The following is a 21,816-nucleotide window of genomic DNA, read 5'->3' on the forward strand; positions in this document are numbered from 1 at the left end:
ATCAACCGGGAGGAAGAAGACTCATTTCCTTTCATTAATTTGGCTCTTCTCTGAGATCGCACGCACGGCGCTCGCTGTGCTCCACAGGATCTGGGCTTGGGCGGAGCCGGCGGAGTGCTGGGGGTGTGGCTAGGGGCGTGGCCTGTTTGCAGGGCTGGCGAACCGGGCTCTGGAGCGCCGCAGGCTGGCACAGCCTAGGTTAGTGGCTGAGAGCTGAGCCTTAGGCGGCTGCAGCGATAGCAGCCGGTGCCGGATGCTCGCCGCCGTTTCTTCGCTTCTCCCCGGCTTGTGTTCGGCTTGCGCAGTGCCCACCCGCCCTGGTCCAGGAGGGACCCGGGCGATGCTAATAATGAGAAGTGCAGCATCTCAGCCTCAGGGCTTCAGGGGAGAAAGCGGAGCTCTTGCAGGTGAAGCCGCGGTCCCTTCGCGGTCTTCCCGTGGCCGCCTGCGCATCGAACCCTTGCCAGATTCCGCCACGCATCTTTCTCCAGCGCTGCCGATGCTGGGTGCTCTGGAGAGTGGGGACCACAGCGGGGAGGGCGCTACCCGAACACCGAGGATGGATGCCCGCACCTGGCGTCTGGGCTGGCGCTGTCTCCTTCTCCTGGCTCTCCTTGGATCTACCCGAAGCGAGGGCGTGGAGAGCTGCGAAGAAGTTCGGAAACTTTTCCAGTGGCGGCTTGGGGGAGCTGTCAAGGGGCTGCCGGAGGCGCCGCGGGCAGGTAAGAGAGGGTGGTTGGCTCTGCACTGTGCGGGGCTCCAGTCGGGGACCTCTTGGGCTTGCGACCACGGTCTCTGGGGCATCCATTCAGAGATGGTCCTTGGTGAGACGACGACCTTTCGGGTTCTCCGGCCCCAGTAGGTGAACCGGGGTGAGGCCTGTGGGAATGCTTGGTGTGCTCACGAGAGTAGGGCAGCTTCAAGGGGGGGGGCTCCTTAACTGTATCTGGGGTTCCTTGGAGCTCTGGAGCATTTTCTTCCTGCCGGTGCCCTCTTGCTCTCCAGGGATGTGCTTGAAGAACTAATCAAGGGTGGTTTGTTGCTGCTCCAGGATCTATCTGTTCCCACAGGAAACATCACCAGGGGTCCTGGTTTTACTGTTTTCTCACAACCTCAGAGGAGTTGTGTTGGTTGCCGCAAGTTTGATGGTAAACTAACAATCCTTCTTATATCCCTGTGCTGATGAAGGTGCCAATGCTGTCTGTAATGAGCACTCGACCCAGTGCACTCAGAGACGACCTTTAGTTGCCCCTCTGCACCCTGGCACCAAGCCTTCCTACAGAAATCCGAGTCGCTTAGTGTGTGTCCCAGCCCCACAAAGTAGTTTCCAGCTTGCAAAGCGATAGGGCAACAGGCAATCAAGCCCTGCGTTTGGAGGGGCACCGGGCACAGACGAGGCATACCATAGACTCACAGTCTATACAATTAATATCGCAGCTAGAGACCATGCGTCCTATAAGACCCCTTTGCCTGCATTCATCTCCTGTGCCCTACCCTACACTCAAATTCTTAGCTGCTGGTGGGAGAACAAGTACACATTCTATCCGGAAGAGAAGATGTGTTAGGGAGCCAATACAGTGTCTGGACCTAAGTTAGACCACAGTGGAGTATCACTAGCTGTTGCTGAAGTCAACAGAGAGGGCTGGATTTAAGGACGTTGTCTGATGAACAAAGAATTTGCAAAGGATGCCTTAGTACCAAATACATCCCTTTTCCAGTGCGAGAAGGCTTGCTGCTAGCACTCCCCAGTGGTAGCACATTCGCTTGATTGTTTTTCTGCTAGTTAGCTCAATTCTTATCATCCTTCCCCCGTGTCTTTCCATACTTGACACACATTGTTGACACTTCCAGCTTAGGGCAATTCTTGTCTCTTCAAAACCAAACACACACACACACACACACACACACACACACACACACACTAAAAAAAAAACCTTCTAAGTAAGTACTGAGTTCAGTGTATTCTTTCGTTAAGAAATACATCTCCCTTAACCGCTTATGAGACTAATAGGTTTGTGTGCAGTGGGTGTTGAGCTGAGAACGCCTCACGTGCATTGTGAGACCTGTTTCCTGAATGTCAAAGCTTTGGCTGTAGCTGACAGTCCTCAGGAAGGCGTTGATCCCAGTGGCTTCTCGATGCTCAGTGTCCGTGCACCTGCTGAAGACAACACGATCCAGAAAGATGGAGAGTGTCATTTCTAGAACCTCATGTGTGTCATCGCCTTTGAAGAGGTATGTTCTAGAGCATTGATCACTGAGCTAGCTATCACTGTAAGGAGCGACTGAAGCTCTACCCTCCAGAAACGCAAACAGTTGTCACTGTTTGCCTCTGATACAGAGAGCACAGCCTAAGTGTCAGGGGAGCATGCACCTTTTTAAAGGAGTCATTCTGGGTTGTCCTGTTGAAAGCACCTTTCTTCTTTCTTCTTCTTCTTCTTCTTCTTCTTCTTCTTCTTCTTCTTCTTCTTCTTCTTCTTCTTCTTCTTCTTCTTCTTCCTTCTTCTTCTTCTTCCTCCTCCTCCTCTTCCTCTTCCTCCTCCTCCTCCTCTTCTTCTTCTTTCTTTTTTTTCTTTTAAAATTTAATCTCTTATTTATTTTTTTACACTCCAGGTTTTATCCCCCCCCCAGTCCATCCTCTGACTTTTCCACATCCTAGACCTCCTCCCCAGTCCCCGTGTCTCTACAAGGATGTCCCCACCACCCACCACCCTTTCTCCCCAGACCTGTAAACTGGGTCCTCCAGTCTCTTGAGGGTTAGGGAAAGTGCCTTTCTTATCTGTGGCTTAAGGTAATGAGGAATCAGAGCAGCTCCCACTAAAGCAGCCGGGCACTCTTACAGACATCAGTGGTCTGAAAGAAGTGCTAAATTCCTTGGATATTTTCATTAAGAAAAAGTCACAAGAGTATTATGCTGATCTTGACTAACCCAATAGAGTCACTCATGTACAAATTTGATATAATACTGACATTTAATTGTGTCATTCATTGATTTGAATAATTCAGCAAAACATTAAGATGTTTTGGCATTGATTCATCTTATTTCCTTGCTTAAAAAAATCCCATTCTTGGTTTCCTATCAGAATCTCATGAATCACATATAACTTATGCTTAATAAATGTTTTCTTTATTCTTACATTTACATAATACAGTTATATTTTAAAACTATTTATAATAGTTAACATGATAAAATCAGTAAGTGGCTACCTAGTTTTCTAAAATCATACCAGTCTCAGGATAGTTTATACTTAACATATAAGCAGTCCCTTTCACATGAGAATAGAAATAGTGCATTTTTTAAAAATCCATGCACTTATTTAATACATACCCTTTCATGAGGTAAAACTAATACATTAACTTAAAATTTGTCTTTCTTAGAAGTTTAGTTTTTTTAAAAAAATTCTTGTACACAGTCAATAATTCCTGGGGTGTCTAGCTCAAACGCTGATTGTGTAATATCAAGAAGACAGAATAATTTTTCTCAATTCCTTCCTACACTTGTGATTATTATATCTTCTGGAAGATTGTATCAGAGTTAGAAATTATTAAAATGGTGTGGACAGCCTTCTCAGCAGTCCCCCAGATTCCCTCCACCTTTGTTCTCCGAACTGCTCCAGTTCCTCTAAGCCCATTGAGCTCCACAGAATGTTTGGATGAGAAATGCAAAAGGGAGAGAAGGCGCAAATGTGATTAGAATTACAGATCTGCCCGGGGTTCCGGTTTTATTTCCTAAGTGGTAGTCAAGGTGCCCTTTGCTCTTGTTTATTTCGTTCAGGGAAGGACTGTTAATGGGGGCATCTTTGAAAGGCCTTTTATTTTATTGTACTCATTGGGGAGGGAAAATGATGATTTATGCACATACACATTCCTTCTCTTAGAGAATGGTTAAGGGATGCTTTAAAACCAGGTATAAGGTAGTTAGTATGTAACCAATTTTAATGGGTGCTTATCTAGCCTACATAGACACATTGTAGCAAAGTTTGTAGACCATAAGTGTAGTCAGCTAGCTTTCCATGACTACAAAAAGTTAAAATGCCCGAGACAACCAAGTTGCAAAGACTAGAGGTCTACTTGGGTTTCCCGCTGAAGGGGCTCCAGTGCAGGCTTCAGCAGCCCAGTTGACTTGAACCTCTTTTTGGAGACAGTTTAGGTGGTTGTGGGCAGACACTGCAGACTACACACTTCACAAACTAAGGCAATAAGACCAGGTTCCAGCCCAGCCCCCCACCCCACCCCCTCACAGATGGCTTCAGGATGGTTGTTATTTGGAAGCTTAGGAGGCACATCTGTGCTCACATCCTGTATTATACCTGCTTGTTTGGAGCTAATTAAGGATTTCTGGAGTATGGGTTTGTTGCCCACCATGTGTATGTAATACAGATTATCTACATTTCTAACTAGATATCTGCGACTTTGGTCATGGATCTCTTCAGCTAAGTCACAGCAGTAGTTAGTCTGAAAGGGAGCTGACATAGGTGTGTGTGTGTGGGGGAATAGCTGACTTATTTTCATTCTTCAAATTTCAGCTTAAATCAACATGGACTACACTAGGGTAGACCAGGTGTTTGTTACATGGCACGTTCATTTACACACTCATTTACACACTCACTTGCACACTCGTTTACACACTCATTTACACACTCATTTTCTTTCAACTCTCTAGTTTTCACCATGAGTTTGCATAATGGAAACAGAATACATATCTATTGGGGCCAGTGCCATTAGTCTGTGGCCAGTCTACACTGTCACACAAGATTCCACGTTCAGAAGGATCCCCTGCCTATGTACAGTTGGCACTGTATTGAAATTTGTACACCCACCCTGCATCTGCTTCTGGCTTGGGGTCCTGGAAGTCATACAGCAGATTGGACCTGACTTGTATCTTTCCTTTCCTTTTCTTTTTTAAAGATCTATTTATTTATTTTATGTATGTGAGTACCCTGTAGCTGTCTTCAGACACAGCAGAAGAGGGAATTGGATCCCATTACAGATGGTTGTGAGCTGCCATGTGGTTGCCAGGAGTTGAACTCAGGACCTTTGGAAGAGCAGTCAGTGCTCTTAATCACTGAGCCATCTCTCCTGAAAATACCTTGTATTTTCAGTGCTATCTAGTGCATTGACCAGGGCTTGGCACAAAATAAAGGTTGTAACATTTTATTTAGTTAAGCTGAAAGAAACATGATGGTACATCTTTTCAATCTCTCTGATTCTTAAATGATAGAAAGTATCTGAGTATCTACTTACCCTGCTATCTATGTGCTGCAAGTTTTACATTGAATACACAGTTCTCACATGGGTGCTCATCTTGATTTTCTTCTTCACAGAAGAGTAGGAGCATTATAGCAAAGCCCAGCAGGGCAGACCTGAAAGGTATAGACCCATACCTGCTTTAAATATGAATCCAAGAAACGTACTTTAGCCATTTCCAACTTGATGCTTTGCATGCACCACAAATTTAACCAACATCTGCAAGGGGCAGAGTTTTAGAAATCCCCAGGTCAGGGGAATTGGAGAGATGGCTCAGTGGTTGAGAGTACTAGCTGCTCCACCAGAGGACCCGAGTTCAATTTCCAGCACCCACATGGCAATGGCAGTTCACAGCTGTCTGTTATCTGTTACTACAGGACCTGATGCTTTCTCTGTTTCTCAGATGTACATATAGACAAAACATCCATGTACATCCAATAAGTCTTAGAAAAGCATTAAACAACAACAGAAGAGAAATTCCTAGGACTGTGATATAGCAGCTCTTTGGGAACTCAGAACTTCATATCTGGTTGCTGTCATCTAGATACAGGAGCATGCCCTCTCCAATTCTTATTTTTAAAAGAGGCACTTATGTATGTGCATATATACATATATATGTAATATATATGATACATATAATATCTAATATGTATAACATATATAACATATTGCATATAATCCCATTAAATTATTAAATGTATTAAATTGTATATAATACATATTTTGTGTATATATGTATATATATACACACACAAGCAGACACATATATATGTATATATGTGTGTGTATGTGCATGTATGTGTGTGTGTGTGTGTGTGTGTGTGTACCTGAAGAGTCCAGAAGAGGGCACTGAATCCCTTGAAGATAGAGCATTATTTATAGCACAGAGATGTATGTTAAATGCACTTCTGTTCTTTAGCATACTGATGCCCTACAAGGGAAAATAATCTGTAACTGATTTTTGTTAGGTCAGCATTCATATTAAATTTTGATGAATAAATTAATATTTGCATAACATGCTATTCATTGTGCTTAGCTGTAAATTCTATTGATTAATCCTGATAGGATGAAGAATGTAGTTAGTAAAGCAGTAAAGTTGATGTTGCTGTTTAGATATGTTCTATCCTGTGCCTGGCTGTGCTGTTGAGTAAACTATTTCATTGCAGATAACATTTTCTTGTGTGACATTGCCACAGATTCTATAAAACGACCCAACTCTATAAATTTTAAATTTAAAAGAATTTTTACCTATTTTCTCTGACAGTTTTGCAATGGAACACGTAGACTGCTAGACACGTGTTTGGAAGAGAGTTTTCTCTGCCATTTCTGTTCTTCAGGGAAAGGAAAAGTATTTAACATTTAGTGTTTGCACATCCACCATTGTGAGGCCAGGGCATCTGCTCACAGGGCTTTATTGACTTGTGAAGAGGATGGATAAAGAATGGATCTAATAGAATTTCTCCCGTGCAGGAATGACTAGGAAGGCATTGTGAGTGGAATCCCCTTCTTCTTCCAGCCTTGTTAGTTCCATGCTGAGAGAAACATTGTGGTTACATTGCTCAGCTACAGAGTAACTCCTGGGTGGAGAAGAGCTGTGTTTGCTGAAGGATGCTGTGTCAGTGATACTGACTGTTAGGCTACATTGCTCAGCTACAGAGTAACTCCTGGGTGGAGAAGAGCTGTGTTTGCTGAAGGATGCTGTGTCAGTGATACTGACTGTTAGGCTACATTGCTCAGCTACAGAGTAACTCCTGGGTGGAGAAGAGCTGTGTTTGCTGAAGGATGCTGTGTCAGTGATACTGACTGTTAGGCTACATTGCTCAGCTACAGAGTAACTCCTGGGTGGAGAAGAGCTGTGTTTGCTGAAGGATGCTGTGTCAGTGATACTGACTGTTAGGCTACATTGCTCAGCTACAGAGTAACTCCTGGGTGGAGAAGAGCTGTGTTTGCTGAAGGATGCTGTGTCAGTGATACTGACTGTTAGGCTACATTGCTCAGCTACAGAGTAACTCCTGGGTGGAGAAGAGCTGTGTTTGCTGAAGGATGCTGTGTCAGTGATACTGACTGTTAGGCTACATTGCTCAGCTACAGAGTAACTCCTGGGTGGAGAAGAGCTGTGTTTGCTGAAGGATGCTGTGTCAGTGATACTGACTGTTAGGCTACATTGCTCAGCTACAGAGTAACTCCTGGGTGGAGAAGAGCTGTGTTTGCTGAAGGATGCTGTGTCAGTGATACTGACTGTTAGGCTACATTGCTCAGCTACAGAGTAACTCCTGGGTGGAGAAGAGCTGTGTTTGCTGAAGGATGCTGTGTCAGTGATACTGACTGTTAGGCTACATTGCTCAGCTACAGAGTAACTCCTGGGTGGAGAAGAGCTGTGTTTGCTGAAGGATGCTGTGTCAGTGATACTGACTGTTAGGCTACATTGCTCAGCTACAGAGTAACTCCTGGGTGGAGAAGAGCTGTGTTTGCTGAAGGATGCTGTGTCAGTGATACTGACTGTTAGGTTACATTGCTCAGCTACAGAGTAACTCCTGGGTGGAGAAGAGCTGTGTTTGCTGAAGGATGCTGTGTCAGTGATACTGACTGTTAGGCTACATTGCTCAGCTACAGAGTAACTCCTGGGTGGAGAAGAGCTGTGTTTGCTGAAGGATGCTGTGTCAGTGATACTGACTGTTAGGCTACATTGCTCAGCTACAGAGTAACTCCTGGGTGGAGAAGAGCTGTGTTTGCTGAAGGATGCTGTGTCAGTGATACTGACTGTTAGGCTACATTGCTCAGCTACAGAGTAACTCCTGGGTGGAGAAGAGCTGTGTTTGCTGAAGGATGCTGTGTCAGTGATACTGACTGTTAGGTTACATTGCTCAGCTACAGAGTAACTCCTGGGTGGAGAAGAGCTGTGTTTGCTGAAGGATGCTGTGTCAGTGATACTGACTGTTAGGCTACATTGCTCAGCTACAGAGTAACTCCTGGGTGGAGAAGAGCTGTGTTTGCTGAAGGATGCTGTGTCAGTGATACTGACTGTTAGGCTACATTGCTCAGCTACAGAGTAACTCCTGGGTGGAGAAGAGCTGTGTTTGCTGAAGGATGCTGTGTCAGTGATACTGACTGTTAGGCTGACAGCATTTAGGATCACCTTGGAGACACATCTCTCAGCGAGTCCAGACCGGGTTAATTGAGGTGTGGAGACCTATCTCAGATGTTACTGGCATGGCTCCGTGGGTTGGCATCCTGGACAGAATGAAAAGAAGAGAGGTGAGGTCCCAGCTCTCTGCTTTCTAATCATTGTAGACGCACTGGGACCGACCAGCTGTGACAATGCCTTCCTAGCACCTCAAACTATGAGCCCAAAGAAGTAATTTCTTCCTTAAATCTCACCTGTCAGGCAGTGGGTCACAATGGGAAAAGTAGTCAGTGCAGACGCTGATGTGGTATTTAGGACAGCAAGTGGAAAAAAGCAGGGTGACAATATATGCATGTTGTGAAGTGGCTAAATCTAGCTAAATAAGATACATGTAATCTCACCATGGATTGTTCTTGGTGGCAAAACCACAATCTAGCTTAGTCCCTTCTGAGTATTGAGAGTGATGTTACAAACCAGTTTTGTACTTTCTGAGGATTTGTTTATTAGTTCATTGTACATCAGATCTCTCTCTCTCTCTTTCTCTCTCTCTCTCCCTCCCTCCCTCCCTCCCTCCTTCCCTCCCTCTCTCTCTTTCTTAAAGATTTATTTATTATATGTGAGTATACTGTAGCTGTCTTCAGACACGCTAGAAGAGGGTATCAGATCTCATTACAGATGGTTGTGAGCCACCATGTGCTTTCTGGGATTTGAACTCAGGACTTTCAGAAGAACAGTCAGTGCTCTTAACCGCTGAGCCATCTCTCCAGCCCCCCACAACAGATCTCTTAAAATTAATTCTTTATAACTATAATTTTGTATCCCTTGATCAGATCCTGGATTGGGCTGATCCTGTTGTGTCCACTCCTTTATTTTCTGTTATTACAAAATCAAAGTAGTTTTCCTCTCTTTGCCCCTTGCCTTTTTTATTCAAGAAGATATCCTCAACAATCCTCGGTATGGTTGCAAATGACAGTATCTTATTCTTTAAAGATGGACCATATCTCATTGCATGTCCATACCACAATGTTTTTTTTTTCCATTAATCTAATGATTGATAGATATTTGGAAATTTGGGTATTATTTCTTCCCATATGAAGTAGTGTCATGGTTTGTTTTGGACATAAGAAGAGATTTCTTTAAAGATTAGAGGAAGAATTTGTGTTAGTGCTAATGAAATGCACCTGAATAATTTGCTATGACTTAGCTCTTCGCTTAAATATGTTTAGAGGTAGTCATGATCTCAAGTTAGTAAGTGTTGCTTAGTACATGATTGTGTTTAAAAAATATTTATTTATTTTATGTATGTGAGTACACTATGGCTGTCTTCACCAGAAGAGAGCATCAGATCCCATTACAGATGGTTGTGAGCCACCATGTGATTGCTGGGAATTGAACTCAGGACCTCTGGAAAAGCAGTCAGTGCTCTGAACCACTGAGGCATCTCTTCAGCTCCACACGATTGAATATTGATTACTCATCAGGATAAGGAGTTTGAATTACTATTTCTTTTCCTTCAATGTTGTAGTAAAATTTACCCTAGTTTTCATAATTCTGGATAAGCAAGATAACTGATCTCTGCAGCTGTGTTCTAAGAATTTCTCTTCTTCTGCCTTTTCAGTTTTTACATGTTAGGAAAGGATGAAATCTGAGAAGAGAGTTGACATGAAAACACAGCAAGACTGTGCCTGCGTTGGTCAAATGGAATACAGGGAAATAATTATGCTGGGATGTCCTGTTCATCACAGAGAGATTCTTTATGTGGAAGACTGTCAATATTAAATTTCCAGTTCAGATTTATTTGCTTTTTGAGTAGCTCTGTTATTCAGTAAGGTTAGACCAAGTTACATTTGGCTCGTTTTCTTTTGATCATTGAGATGTCTGTGTTTAATGAGCTGAAACTGAAGTAGGTCAATAAAAGGGAGAGATTAATAGTCCATTCTTCCCAGGGTTGGAACACATTTTACTCTGGATTTAAAAAAAAACACAGAAAAAAAAACAACAAAAGTAATTTTTTTATAAAAAGGTTTTGATCAACCTAAAAGGTAAAGGAAGTAGAATGAACACGGTGAGACTCACAGGGCAGTGAAATCGACAGCAGAGAAATCGATGAGCTTTTTTAGGTGCTGTGTATCGGGTGCACCTGCTTGGGTCTGGGTCTGGGTCTGGGCCTGAGCATCTAAGAGCTTTAGTTTGAGAAGACAAAGCTAAGTTTTCTCTTTCCTCTCTGGAAGTTCACTGGTGCGATAAAGCTTCAGATCATTAAATATTTAGCATTTAATTCATGCATACAAATGTCTTGTAGTCATAATGAGAAAAAAAAAATAAGCCTGACAAAGTACTAAAATGTTGTCTTGTGATAAATAAATGGAAAAACCAGTTATATTATCATAATTTGTCACAAGTTATAGAGCAGAGAAAAGAATGTATCGTTTTGAAATGGCTTAGTTTTGCCATTTAGTAGATGTGTGACATTTAGCGAATGACTCAACTGTCTCTGAGATGTTTTGCTTTCTTTCAGGAAATACACGCGACCATGGTACCAAACCAGGGGTGTTCGCTAGGTAGCCGGAAATAGCCACTGGTGTTCCCCAGTGTTCATGTAAAATCTTAAGTTCGCGAATTTGCTTTCCTGCCCTTCCTTAAAGTTTGCCTCCCACAGTTCCTTGTTGCTTCTTTTCTCACTTGCCTGTTGTAGGGATAAGCCACCACGGAGGACACCGCATATTTTCACTGCCTGTCTGCACAACAGAATGGCCTAAAATGTCCTTTAGGAAGGCTTTTCTTCTGTGCTGCAGTTGAACCAAGGGGAGGAATGCTTCCATCCCAGGGCAGAGCACTGTAAAATCTGGTAGAAATTAGAAAACTCTTCTCCAAACTTTGTCTCTGTAACTCCTTCCATGGGTGTTTTGTCCCCCCTTCTAAGAAGGATCGAATTATCCACACTTTTGTCTTCCTTCTTCTTGAGCTTCATGTGTTTTGCAAATTGTATCTTGGGTATTCTAAGCTTCTGGGCTAATATCGACTTATCAGTGAGTGCATATCATGTGTGTTCTTTTGTGATTGGGCTACCTCACTCAGGATGATATCCTCCAGATCCATCCATTTGCCAGAGACTGCCCCATCTGGGGGGATCCATCCCATAAACAAACACCAAACCCAGACACTATGGCAGATGTCAACAAGTGCTTGTTGATAGGAGCCTGATATAGCTCTCTCCTGAGAGGCTCTGCCAATGCCTGGCAAATAGAGAAGTGGATGCTCACAGTCAGCTATTGGATGGATCACAGGGTCTCCAATGGAGGAGCTAGAGAAAGTACCCAAGGAGCTGAAGGAGCTTGCAGCCCCATAGGAGGAAAACATAAAAAAAAAAAAAAGTCAGAAAGCTCAGCCTACTGCCTTCCCAGAAGACCCTCTAGAACCATGGAGGAGGCTGGTGGGTGATTGATACATTTTTTCTATATTTTGTTTTATTTTCTTACATCCTAATTAAAGTTTTGCCTCCCCCATCTTTCCTCAGTCCTTCCCTTTATCGCCATCTCCTTCCAGACCTCCTCCATTTCTCTCCACAAAAGGTCTGGCCTTGATAAGGATCAACTAGCCTCGGTGTATCAAATTTCAGGAAGACTAGGACCTCTGTTGTTAAGGCTGGACAAGGTGACCCAGTAGGGGAAAGGGTAACAAAGACAGACAACAGGGTCAGAGACAGCTCCTGCTCACACTGTTAGGATTCCCACAAGAAAACCAAACTACACAATCATAACATATGTGCACAGGGCCTAGTCTTCATGGTTTGTTGGTTCAGTCTCTGTGAGCCCCTAAAGGTTCAGGTTGGTTGAGTCTGTGGGTTTTCTTGTAGTCTTCTTGACGCTTCTTGTTCCTACAATCCTTCTTTCCCTTTCTTTCAAGGGATTTCTCAAGCTCTGCCTAATGTTGGTTGTGGGTCTTTGCATTTGTTTCCATCAGTTGCTGGGTAAAGCCTCTCTGATGGCAATTGGGCTAGACACTAACCTACCTAGATTATCATTAGAAATCATTTCATTCCTTTTTATTTTTTCCTCCATTGTGTTTGTTTCTATCCTAGGTCTCTTGGCTATCCAGCCTCTGTTTTCTGGTCCTTCTGGCAGTGTCAGGGGTGAGCTTGAGCACTTGGTATGTATCTCAAACTGGACAAGACATTGGCTGGCCACTCCCTCAATTTCTGCTCCATCCTTACCCTGGCACATTTTGTAGGCAAGACAAATTTTAGGTCAAGATTTTCTGGTTGGGCGGTGTCCCAATCCCTCTATTGGGAGTGTTTCCTAGTGACAGGAGATGGTCAGTTCAAGCTCCATGTCCCACATTGCTAGCAGACTTAGCTAGGGTACTCCGTGTAGACTCCTGGGATTTACTATTGCTCAAGGAAAGGAAGAAATCAAAGTATTGATATTCATAGATGATATGATAGCATACATAAGTGACCCCCAAACTTCTACCAGGGAACTCCTGCAGCTGATAAACACCTTCAGCAAAGACACCTCCCCCCCAGTTTTCTCTCCAAGTAGTCTCTCCTTCATTCTTCCAGCAACATATCCCTCCTCTTTGAATCCTCAATCCCCCACCCCTGTCCAGTCTTCCCTTCCCATCCATTTGCAGTGTCTATTCTGTTTCCCTTTCTTTGTGAGATTAATGTTTCTCTCCCCGTCCTCGAGTCTTCCCTGTTAATTAGTTTCTTTGGGTCTGTGGATTGTAGCATGGTCATCCTTTATAGATAATATCCTTGGATAAGAGAGTACATATCATATTTTTCTTTCTGGGTCTGGGTTAACTCACTCAGGGTTATCTTTTCTAGTTCCATCCGTTTGCTGGCAAATTTCATGATGTCATTGCTTTTTAAATCTGAGTAATGCTCCATTGTATAAATGCACCAGATATTCTTTATCCATTCAGTTAAGAGACATCTAGGTTGTTTCCAGTTTCTGGCTATTATGAAAAGGCTGCTATGAACATACTTGAGCAAGTGTCCTTGTGCTATGGTGGAGCTTTCTTTAGGTGTACCCCCAGGAATTGTACAGCCAGATATTGGGGTAGAACGATTGCCAATTTTCTGGGAAAGTGCCAAATTAATTTCCAGAGTCCTTATGCAAGTTTGTACTCCTTCTAGCAATGCAGGAGTGTTCCCCTTGCTCCACTCCCTAGCTAGCGTGAGCTGTTACTTGTGGTATTGATCTTAGCCAATGGTTGTATCATGGAATTTCAGAGTGGCTTTGATTTGCATTTCACTGATGGCTAAGAATGTTTAACATTTTTAAAATGTCTTCCATGCTTAGTTCTTAAAAAAAACAAAACAAAACAAAAAACTTTATTTATTGCATCCCAAATGCTACCCCCTCTCAGTACCCTTCACAGAGTCCCTCGTCCCTTCGCTTTGCCTTTGAAAGGGTGGGGCCCCCTGGTTATCCTCCACCCAGGGTCTCTGTAGAATTAGGTGCATCTTCTATCACTAAAGGAGGATAAGGCAGCCTTCTGCTACATATATGCCAGGGGCCACGGGGGCAGCCTATACGTGCTCTTTGGTTGGTGGCTTAATCTCCGGGAGCTCTGAGGGGTCTGGGTTCGTTGATAACATTGATCTTCCTATGTCCAGGCCCTTCTGGCTTCTAGAGTCTCTGTTGAGAAGTTGGGTGTAATTCTGATAGGTTTGCCTTTGTATGTCACTTAGTATTTTTCCCTTTCGGCATTTAATATTCTTTCTTTGTTCTGTACATTGTGTTTTGACTATTATGTGGTGGTGGGACTTTCTTTGAAGGTCCAATCTATTTGGTGTTCTGTAAACTTCTTGTACGTTTATAGGCAGCTCTGTCTTTAGGTTGGGGATATTTTCTTCTATGATTTTGTTCAAAATATTTTCTGAATTTTAGCTAGGAATCTTCTATCTTATTATTCATAGATTTGGTCTTTTCATAGTGTCCTAGATTTCCTGAATGTTATGTGTCAGGATTTTTTAATTTAACTTTTTTTTTCTACCAATAAATCTAGTTCTTCTATCTTACCTTCAACCTTTGAGATTCTCTCCTCCATCTTTTGCATTCTCTTGGTGATACTTGCATCTGTTGTTCCTGTTAACTTGCTTCGATTTACATTTCAAGAATTCCCTCAGTTTATATTTTCTCTTTCTATTTTTTTGTATTGTTTTTTGTTGTTGTTGTTGTTGTTGTTGTTTTTTTTTTGAGACAGGGTTTCTCTGTATAATTGTGGCTGTCCTGTTGAACTCAGAAATCTGCCTGCCTCTGCCTCCCAATAACTGGGATTAAAGGCATACACCACCACCGCCCAGCTCAGTTTATGTTTTCTTTATTGCTTCTATTTTGATTTTCAGGTCTTGAATAGTTTCTTTCACTGTTGGTTCATTTTTTTTTTCTTGGATTTCTTGGCCTTCTTTGAGGGATCTATTGATTTCCTCCATGTTTTTTTTTTTTTTGATTGTCTTTTCCTTGATTTCTTTAAGAGATTTTCATTTCCTCCTTAACGATCTCCGACATTTTTATAAGGTTAGTTTTAAGGTTGTTTTCTTGATCTTCAGCTGCATTACAATATTTAGGTCTTGCTATCATAGTGTAATATCCAAAATAAGTTCAAGACCACCTAGCACCTTCCCCTCTGAAGGGACTTTCAGAAACATAGTGGTCAAAATGACCAAGACTACAGCTGTCAAGAGAAAATGAGCTGCTCTCGGCAAAATAACCATAACACGATAGCAGTTCCCAGAGAAATTCCCCCTACCTTGCCCCACACTGAATTCTGAGAAAAAAAAAAAAAAAAACACAAACTGCCCTGACCTTGTCGATAGCTGTGGCCTTAATAGCTGACCCATGAGTTCAAAATGTACTACTACTTTGCTGACCAAATCATAATAACCCACCATGGGGGCAAGCAAAGTGAGTCACTAGGCCAAAGGGTTACTTAGTCACCCTCTACAAACCAACCAATGCCTGAAGAGGTTACTTGTTACACCAATGAAAATAAGCCAGCTACCCTGTTGCCCAAATCTGCCCCTTACAAGGTATTAAAAAAAATGTGTTCTTTCTTTGTTCTGGGTCTCTCCTCTGGCCTGCGAGCTGAGGGGGGGGGGTCCTCAACATGATGGATCAATACAAATTCTCTTTCGGTTTGCAGCAATGGCAGTCTCTGTGGTCTTTGTGAGTGAGGGTCTTGATGAACTCCAACAATACGATATCTGGGCTCCGGTGGTGCCACATTGCCCTGGCTGTTACAGATTGTGTTTTTACACTGGCATTTAGACAGTTTGGGAGTTTTGGATGATTATACATCTAGGTGCTGATTTTGTGTTTGTTAGATGGGTGTTTTGTTCCTTGGTTTCTGTTTTCTCTTTTGCCTTCTGGACTTTGTGGCCTGGATTTCTGGCAGTTTGCTTGACCTCTGACCCACTAGGGAGTCTCTTACCAGGCGGAGTGCTTAACTTCTGGCAACTTGCTTGACTTGATGCAGCAGGTAGTTGCTGTTGTTCTAACTGATGTGGCCTGCACCTGAGCAGATAGGGGAAGGGTAGACTGCTGCAGTTCAGCAGCAGGGTCTAACTCACTTGTCCTTTTGACTGCATTGGCCTGAACCTGAACAGCTGGAGTCTGCTGGAGTTGGGGGCAGGAGTCTGGCCCCAGTGACTGGCATCTTATTCAGACTGCTTGCTATGCTTGTGCTGCCTACTTCTATGTCTACTCGACACAAGCTAAGAGTCATTGGAGAGGAGGGAGTCTCAATTGAGAAAACGCCTTCATTAGATTAGACTTAAACAACTTGAAAGGCACTTTTCTTAATTAGTAATTGATGGGAGAGGACCATCGCTGTGCTGGTCGTGCTAGGTGCTATAAGAAAGCAGGCTGAACAAGGCAACAGGGTTGAGCTAGTAAGCAGGACCCCTCCATAGCTCTATATCAGTTCCCACTTCCAGATTCCTGCCCCTTTGAGTTCCTGTCCCTGACTTCTTTCAGTGATGGACTATGATGCAGAAGTATAAGCCAACCATCCCCCCAATAACAACAAAAAACCTATCCCCCTCACCCCCACCCCCAGCTTGTTTTTGGTTAAGGTGTTTTACGAGAGCTATAGAAATTTTAAGTGGGACAGACCTGACCATGTTATCTTGGGAGGATTGTGGAAGGATGTTAAAACTTTAGGCTAGAAAATCCATTGAGTGTTGCAAGGTCAGTGAGCTGTTCTGTAGGAGCTTGGAAGATAAAGAATGTTAAGGACAGAGCAGGCAGTGGAGGACTGACCTGGCATGTGAAGTTTCAGAGAGATGTTTAAAGACTCTACAGAAGCCATTTGCTATTAGAATGAAGGGTTTGTGGTTGTGGTCAGGTGGGGTGGAAGAGTTACTTGTGGTTAACGAGAGACCAGCAACCCTGAAGTGAGAAATTAAAATTACTGTGATAATTTACCCTTGTCAATCCAGTGTTTCAGAAGAGATCAAGATGTTAAGGCAAACTATTCCAGGAAATCCTTTTCTCCTTCAGGTTGCTTCATCCAGCATTCAAAGGAGAGGAGGTGCCTATTCTTATTGCAACCTGATGGCTGCTTGCTACCCATAGGAGGCCTGCTCTTTTCTGAAGCGAAACAGAGGAGGAGTGAGTGTTGGCAGGGAGGATGAAGAGGGGAGATTGTGGGGAAGTATTAAGAAGAGCAGAGGGAGGTGAAATTATGGTTAGGATGTAAACAATAAATTAATTAAAAATAAAGAAAAAGAGAAAACATATTCTAAGAAGCTTTCCTCAGAGTCAGGATATAGCAGCTGTGTTCCAGAGGCTGCCGAGGTTGTATTTCATGTCGGCAGCTCGATATGGTAGTGTAAGGGTCATTTGGGGGGTACTGGTGGTGAAGGTGTGAAGGTGTCTTAGAGAGCAGATGAGGCTTGACACTGAAGGAGGCCAGGAAAAGCCACTGGTAAAGGCGATGCCTCAGTAGCAATTGAAGATCCTGTATTAAGAGGGTTATGCAAAGGAGTTGAGGCTTGGTACTAGGAAGAGAGCGCAGGAAAGGATCCTGATCAAGGTGCTCAGTTGCAGCAGAGACCTAAGCATTGTGAAGATGCCAGCACCTTGGCACACCCGCCAAGAGCAGCAACAGCCATCATCTGAAGCTGGCTTGAGCTCTGTAGGAAATCTATGGGGGTGGCAGAAAGAGGAACCTGAGAAGTTACCCAAGTCCTTTGGAGGATCCCAGAAGACAGCCAGGGGATCCAAGACTTTGGATACTGAATTATTTACACAGTTGGAGTTTGGTTTTGCTTTATTAAGATTGTGACTGTGTCCTGATTTTTCCTCTTGAAGTAAAAAAAAAAAAAAGTATTCAGCTTATTTTATAGAAGCCCACAGTAGGGAGACTGGATTTTTTTTTTTTTGAGAGTGAAGTTTTGAAGTATCTGAACTTGTATGACTGGGACTTTAAGTTTATAAATGTTTTATACTGTAATGTTTACATTAATATGTGGTCTTGGGGATATATAAGAAAGGGAAGGTTACAACTTAACAGTGATTTGTTACTGTGTCAAGCTGACAAGGAGTCACATGTTCTGACTAGTTTTTTTTTCCTTTATTTTAATTAGGTATTTTCCTAGTTTACATTTCCAATGCTATCCCAAAAGTCCCCCATACCCACCCCCCCAATCCCCTACCCACCCACTCCCCCTTTTTGGCCCTGGCGTTTCCCTGTACTGGGGCATATAAATTTTGCAAGTCCAAATGGCCTCTCTTTCCAGTGATGGCAAACTAGGCCATCTTTTGATACATATGCAGCTAGAGACAAGAGCTCCGGGGTACTGGTTAGTTCATATTGTTGTTCCACCTATAGGGTTGCAGTTCCCTTTAGCTTCTTGGGTACTTTCTCTAGCTCCTCCACTGGGGGCTGTGTGACCCATCCAATAGCTGACTGTGAGCATCTACTTCTATGTTTGCTAGGCCCCCGGCATAGTCTCACAAGAGACAGCTATATCTGGGTCCTTACAGCAAAATCTTGCTAGTGTATGCTATGGTGTCAGCATTTGGAAGCTGATTATGGGATGGATCCCTGGATATGGCAATCACTAGATGGTCCATCCTTTCGTCACAGCTCCAAATTTTGTCTCTGTAACTCCTTCCATGGGTGTTTTGTTCCCATTTCTAGGAAGGGGCAAAGTGTCCACACTTTGTTCTTCATTCTTCTTGAGTTTCATGCTTTTAGCAAATTGTATCTTATATCTTGGGTATCCTAAGTTTCTGGGCTAATATCCACTTATCAGTGAGTACATATTGTGCGAGTTCCTTTGTGATTGGGTAACCTCACTCAGGATGATGCCCTCCAGGTCCATCCATTTGCCTAGGAATTTCATAAATTCATTCTTTTTAATAGCTGAGTAGTACTCCATTGTGTAAATGTATCACACTTTCTGTATCCATTCCTCTGTTGAGGGGCATCTGGGTTCTTTCCAGCTTCTGGCTATTATAAATAGGGCTGCTATGAACATAGTGGAGCATGTGTCCTTCTTACCAGTTGGCACATCTTCTGGATATATACCCAGGAGAGGTATTGCGGGATCCTCCGCTAGTACTATGTCCAATTTTCTGAGGAACCGCCAGACTGATTTCCAGAGTGGTTGCAATCCCACCAACAATGGAGGAGTGTTCCTCTTTCTCCACATCCTCACCAGCATCTGCTGTCACCTGAATTTTTGATCTTAGCCATTCTGACTGGTGTGAGGTGGAATCTCAGGATTGTTTTGATTTGCATTTCCCTGATGATTAAGGATGTTGAACATTTTTTCAGGTGCTTCTCTGCCATTCGGTATTCCTCAGGTGAGAATTCTTTGTTCAGCTCTGAGCCCCATTTTTTAATGGGGTTATTTGTTTTTCTGGAGTCCACCTTCTTGAGTTCTTTATATATATTGGATATTAGTCCCCTATCTGATTTAGGATAGGAAAAGATCCTTTCCCCAATCTGTTGGTGGTTTTTTTTGTCTTATTGACGATCTCTTTTGCCTTGCAGAAGCTTTGCAGTTTTATGAGGTCCCATTTATTGATTCTCGATCTTACAGCACAAGCCATTGCTGTTCTATTCAGGAATTTTTCCCCTGTACCCATATCTTCGAGGCTTTTCCCTACTTTCTCCTCTATAAGTTTCAGTGTCTCTGGTTTTATGTGGAGTTCCTTAATCCACTTAGATTTGACCTTAGTACAAGGAGATAGGAATGGATCAATTCGCATTCTTCTACATGATAACTGCCAGTTGTGCCAGCACCATTTGTTGAAATGCTGTCTTTTTTCCACTGGATGGTTTTAGCTCCCTTGTCAAAGATCATGTGACCATAGGTGTGTGGGTTCATCTCTGGGTCTTCAATTCTGTTCCATTGGTCTACTTGTCTGTCACTATACCAGTACCATGCAGTTTTTATCACAATTGCTCTGTAGTAGAGCTTTAGGTCAGGCATGGTGATTCCACCAGAGGTTCTTTTATCCTTGAGAAGAGTTTTTGCTATCCTAGGTTTTTTGTTATTACAGATGAATCTGCCGATTGCCCTTCCTAATTTGTTTAAGAATTGAGTTGGAATTTTGATGGGGATTGCATTGAATCTGTAGATTGCTTTTGGCAAGATAGCCATTTTTACTATATTGATCCTGCCAATCCATGAGCATGGGAGATCTTTCCATCTTCTGAGATCTTCTTTAATTTCTTTCTTCAGAGACTTGAAGTTCTTATCATACAGATCTTTCACTTCCTTAGTTAGAGTTACTGTGTCAAGCTGACAAGGAGTCAGATGTTCTGAGTAGTTTTATGTCACCTTGAAACAAGCTGGACTCACTGGAATGAAAGGAGTCTCAATTGAGAAAATGCCTCTATAAGACTGGGCTGCTGACAAGCCAGTAGGACATTTTTTATTAATTAGTGATTGATGTGGTATGGCTATCCCTGAGTTGGTAGTCCTGGGTATTGTAAGAAAGCAGGCTTAGTAAATCAGAAGGAGCAAACCTAAGCCACACTCCTCCATGGGCCTTCAACTCCGGCCTTCAAGTTTCTGCTGTCTCTGTGTCTCTGTCCTACCTCCTTTAAGTGATGGTTTATAGTGTGGACGTGTAAGCAGAATAAACTCCATCTCAATTTCTTTCTGGTTACTGTGTTTCATGACAGTAATAGAAACCCTAACTTGGACACTTGAATTTTCAGTCATTTTCCAGAATCCAGTTGTGCAACCCCCTCCCACCCCAATATTCATAGTTCCAAAGATGTCTTCTGATGTGCAACCCTGCATAGACCCAGCATTCATCTTAGGCACGGCCTTGTCTGTTCGCTATCCTTATGGAACTGTCTCCTCACTCACTGACCCTGTCTTACCAAGTTTGTTCTGGTCTACATCAGTTTCATAGATTGAGCACAGTTTAAGCACAATGAAACCAATTTCTCATTTATTCAGTAACAGTATTTTCTTTTTCTTCTTTTTTTTTATGGGTGGATCTTATGCAATCATTTTCTTTTTTTTTAAATTTTTAATATTTTTTATTACGTATTTTCCTCAATTACATTTCCAATGCTATCCCAAAAGTCCCCCATACCCCCCCCCACTTCCCTACCCACCCATTCTCATTCTTTTGGCCCTGGCATTCCCCTGTATTGGGGCATATAAAGTTTGCAAGTCCAATGGGCCTCTCTTTCCAGTGATGGCAAACTAGGCCATCTTTTGATACATATGCAGCTAGAGACAAGAGCTCCGGGGTACTGGTTAGTTCATCATGTTGTTCCCCCTATAGGGTTGCATATCCCTTTAACTCCTTGGGTACTTTCTCTAGCTTCTCCATTGGGAGCCCTGTGATCCATCCAATAGCTGACTGTGAGCATCCACTTCTGTGTTTGCTAGGCCCCGGCATAGTCTCACAAGAGACAGCTATATCTGGGTCCTTTCAGCAAAATCTTGCTAGTGTATGCAATGGTGTCAGTATTTTCTACCCTGTAAATATTTTAGTGTTTATTCCAAGAAGCAATTCAAGTGGCTGCCCCCCCCCCAACCTCTCTGACCATTCCTCTTGACTTCTCCAAGAAGATACAATTTCTCTTCTCGATGTTCCCAGAAAACTTGGTGCATCTTTTATGACATTTTATTACATTAAGTTTTTATAAATGTGTCTCTTCATCATCTGAGCCCTGGAGGGAAAATTATATTTTATCCTTCTTGTTAACCTTAATAACTACACAATGTCTTGTATGGAACAGGTGCTTAATCAATATTTGATGAATCCATTTGACTTATTAATCAAAATGAAGAGCAGGAAATTGCTCTGTAATTGAGTGCAGGTGAGAGGAAGGCGTAGCAGCTCCTGAGAAGGGATGATGGAGCAGCCCTTGTGCTCTGGGGCCAACATCCCTCCCCAGGTAGAGGGACATCAGCCTGGCACTCCTTAAGATGCCATTTCTGAGCATTCTGGTTAAGC

At 43.0% G+C, this 21,816-nt stretch overlaps 1 protein-coding gene across 1 annotated transcript in view; it reads left to right on the forward strand.

Annotated features, from left to right (window-relative positions):
- The first annotated feature begins 214 nt into the window (after positions 1-214).
- Positions 215-21,816, forward strand: part of Gpc5 (glypican 5) — a 1,376,768-nt gene continuing 1,355,166 nt past the window's right edge. The window contains exon 1 of the mRNA XM_021182017.2: positions 215-722. Within this exon, the coding sequence (XP_021037676.1) occupies positions 254-722 (469 nt within the window). The 5' untranslated portion in view covers positions 215-253. The remainder of the gene's footprint in view (positions 723-21,816) is intronic.

This window comes from Mus caroli, unplaced genomic scaffold (genome assembly GCF_978045245.1).
Source record: "Mus caroli unplaced genomic scaffold, Mus_caroli_1 scaffold_12, whole genome shotgun sequence".
Classification (NCBI taxonomy): domain Eukaryota; kingdom Metazoa; phylum Chordata; class Mammalia; order Rodentia; family Muridae; genus Mus; species Mus caroli.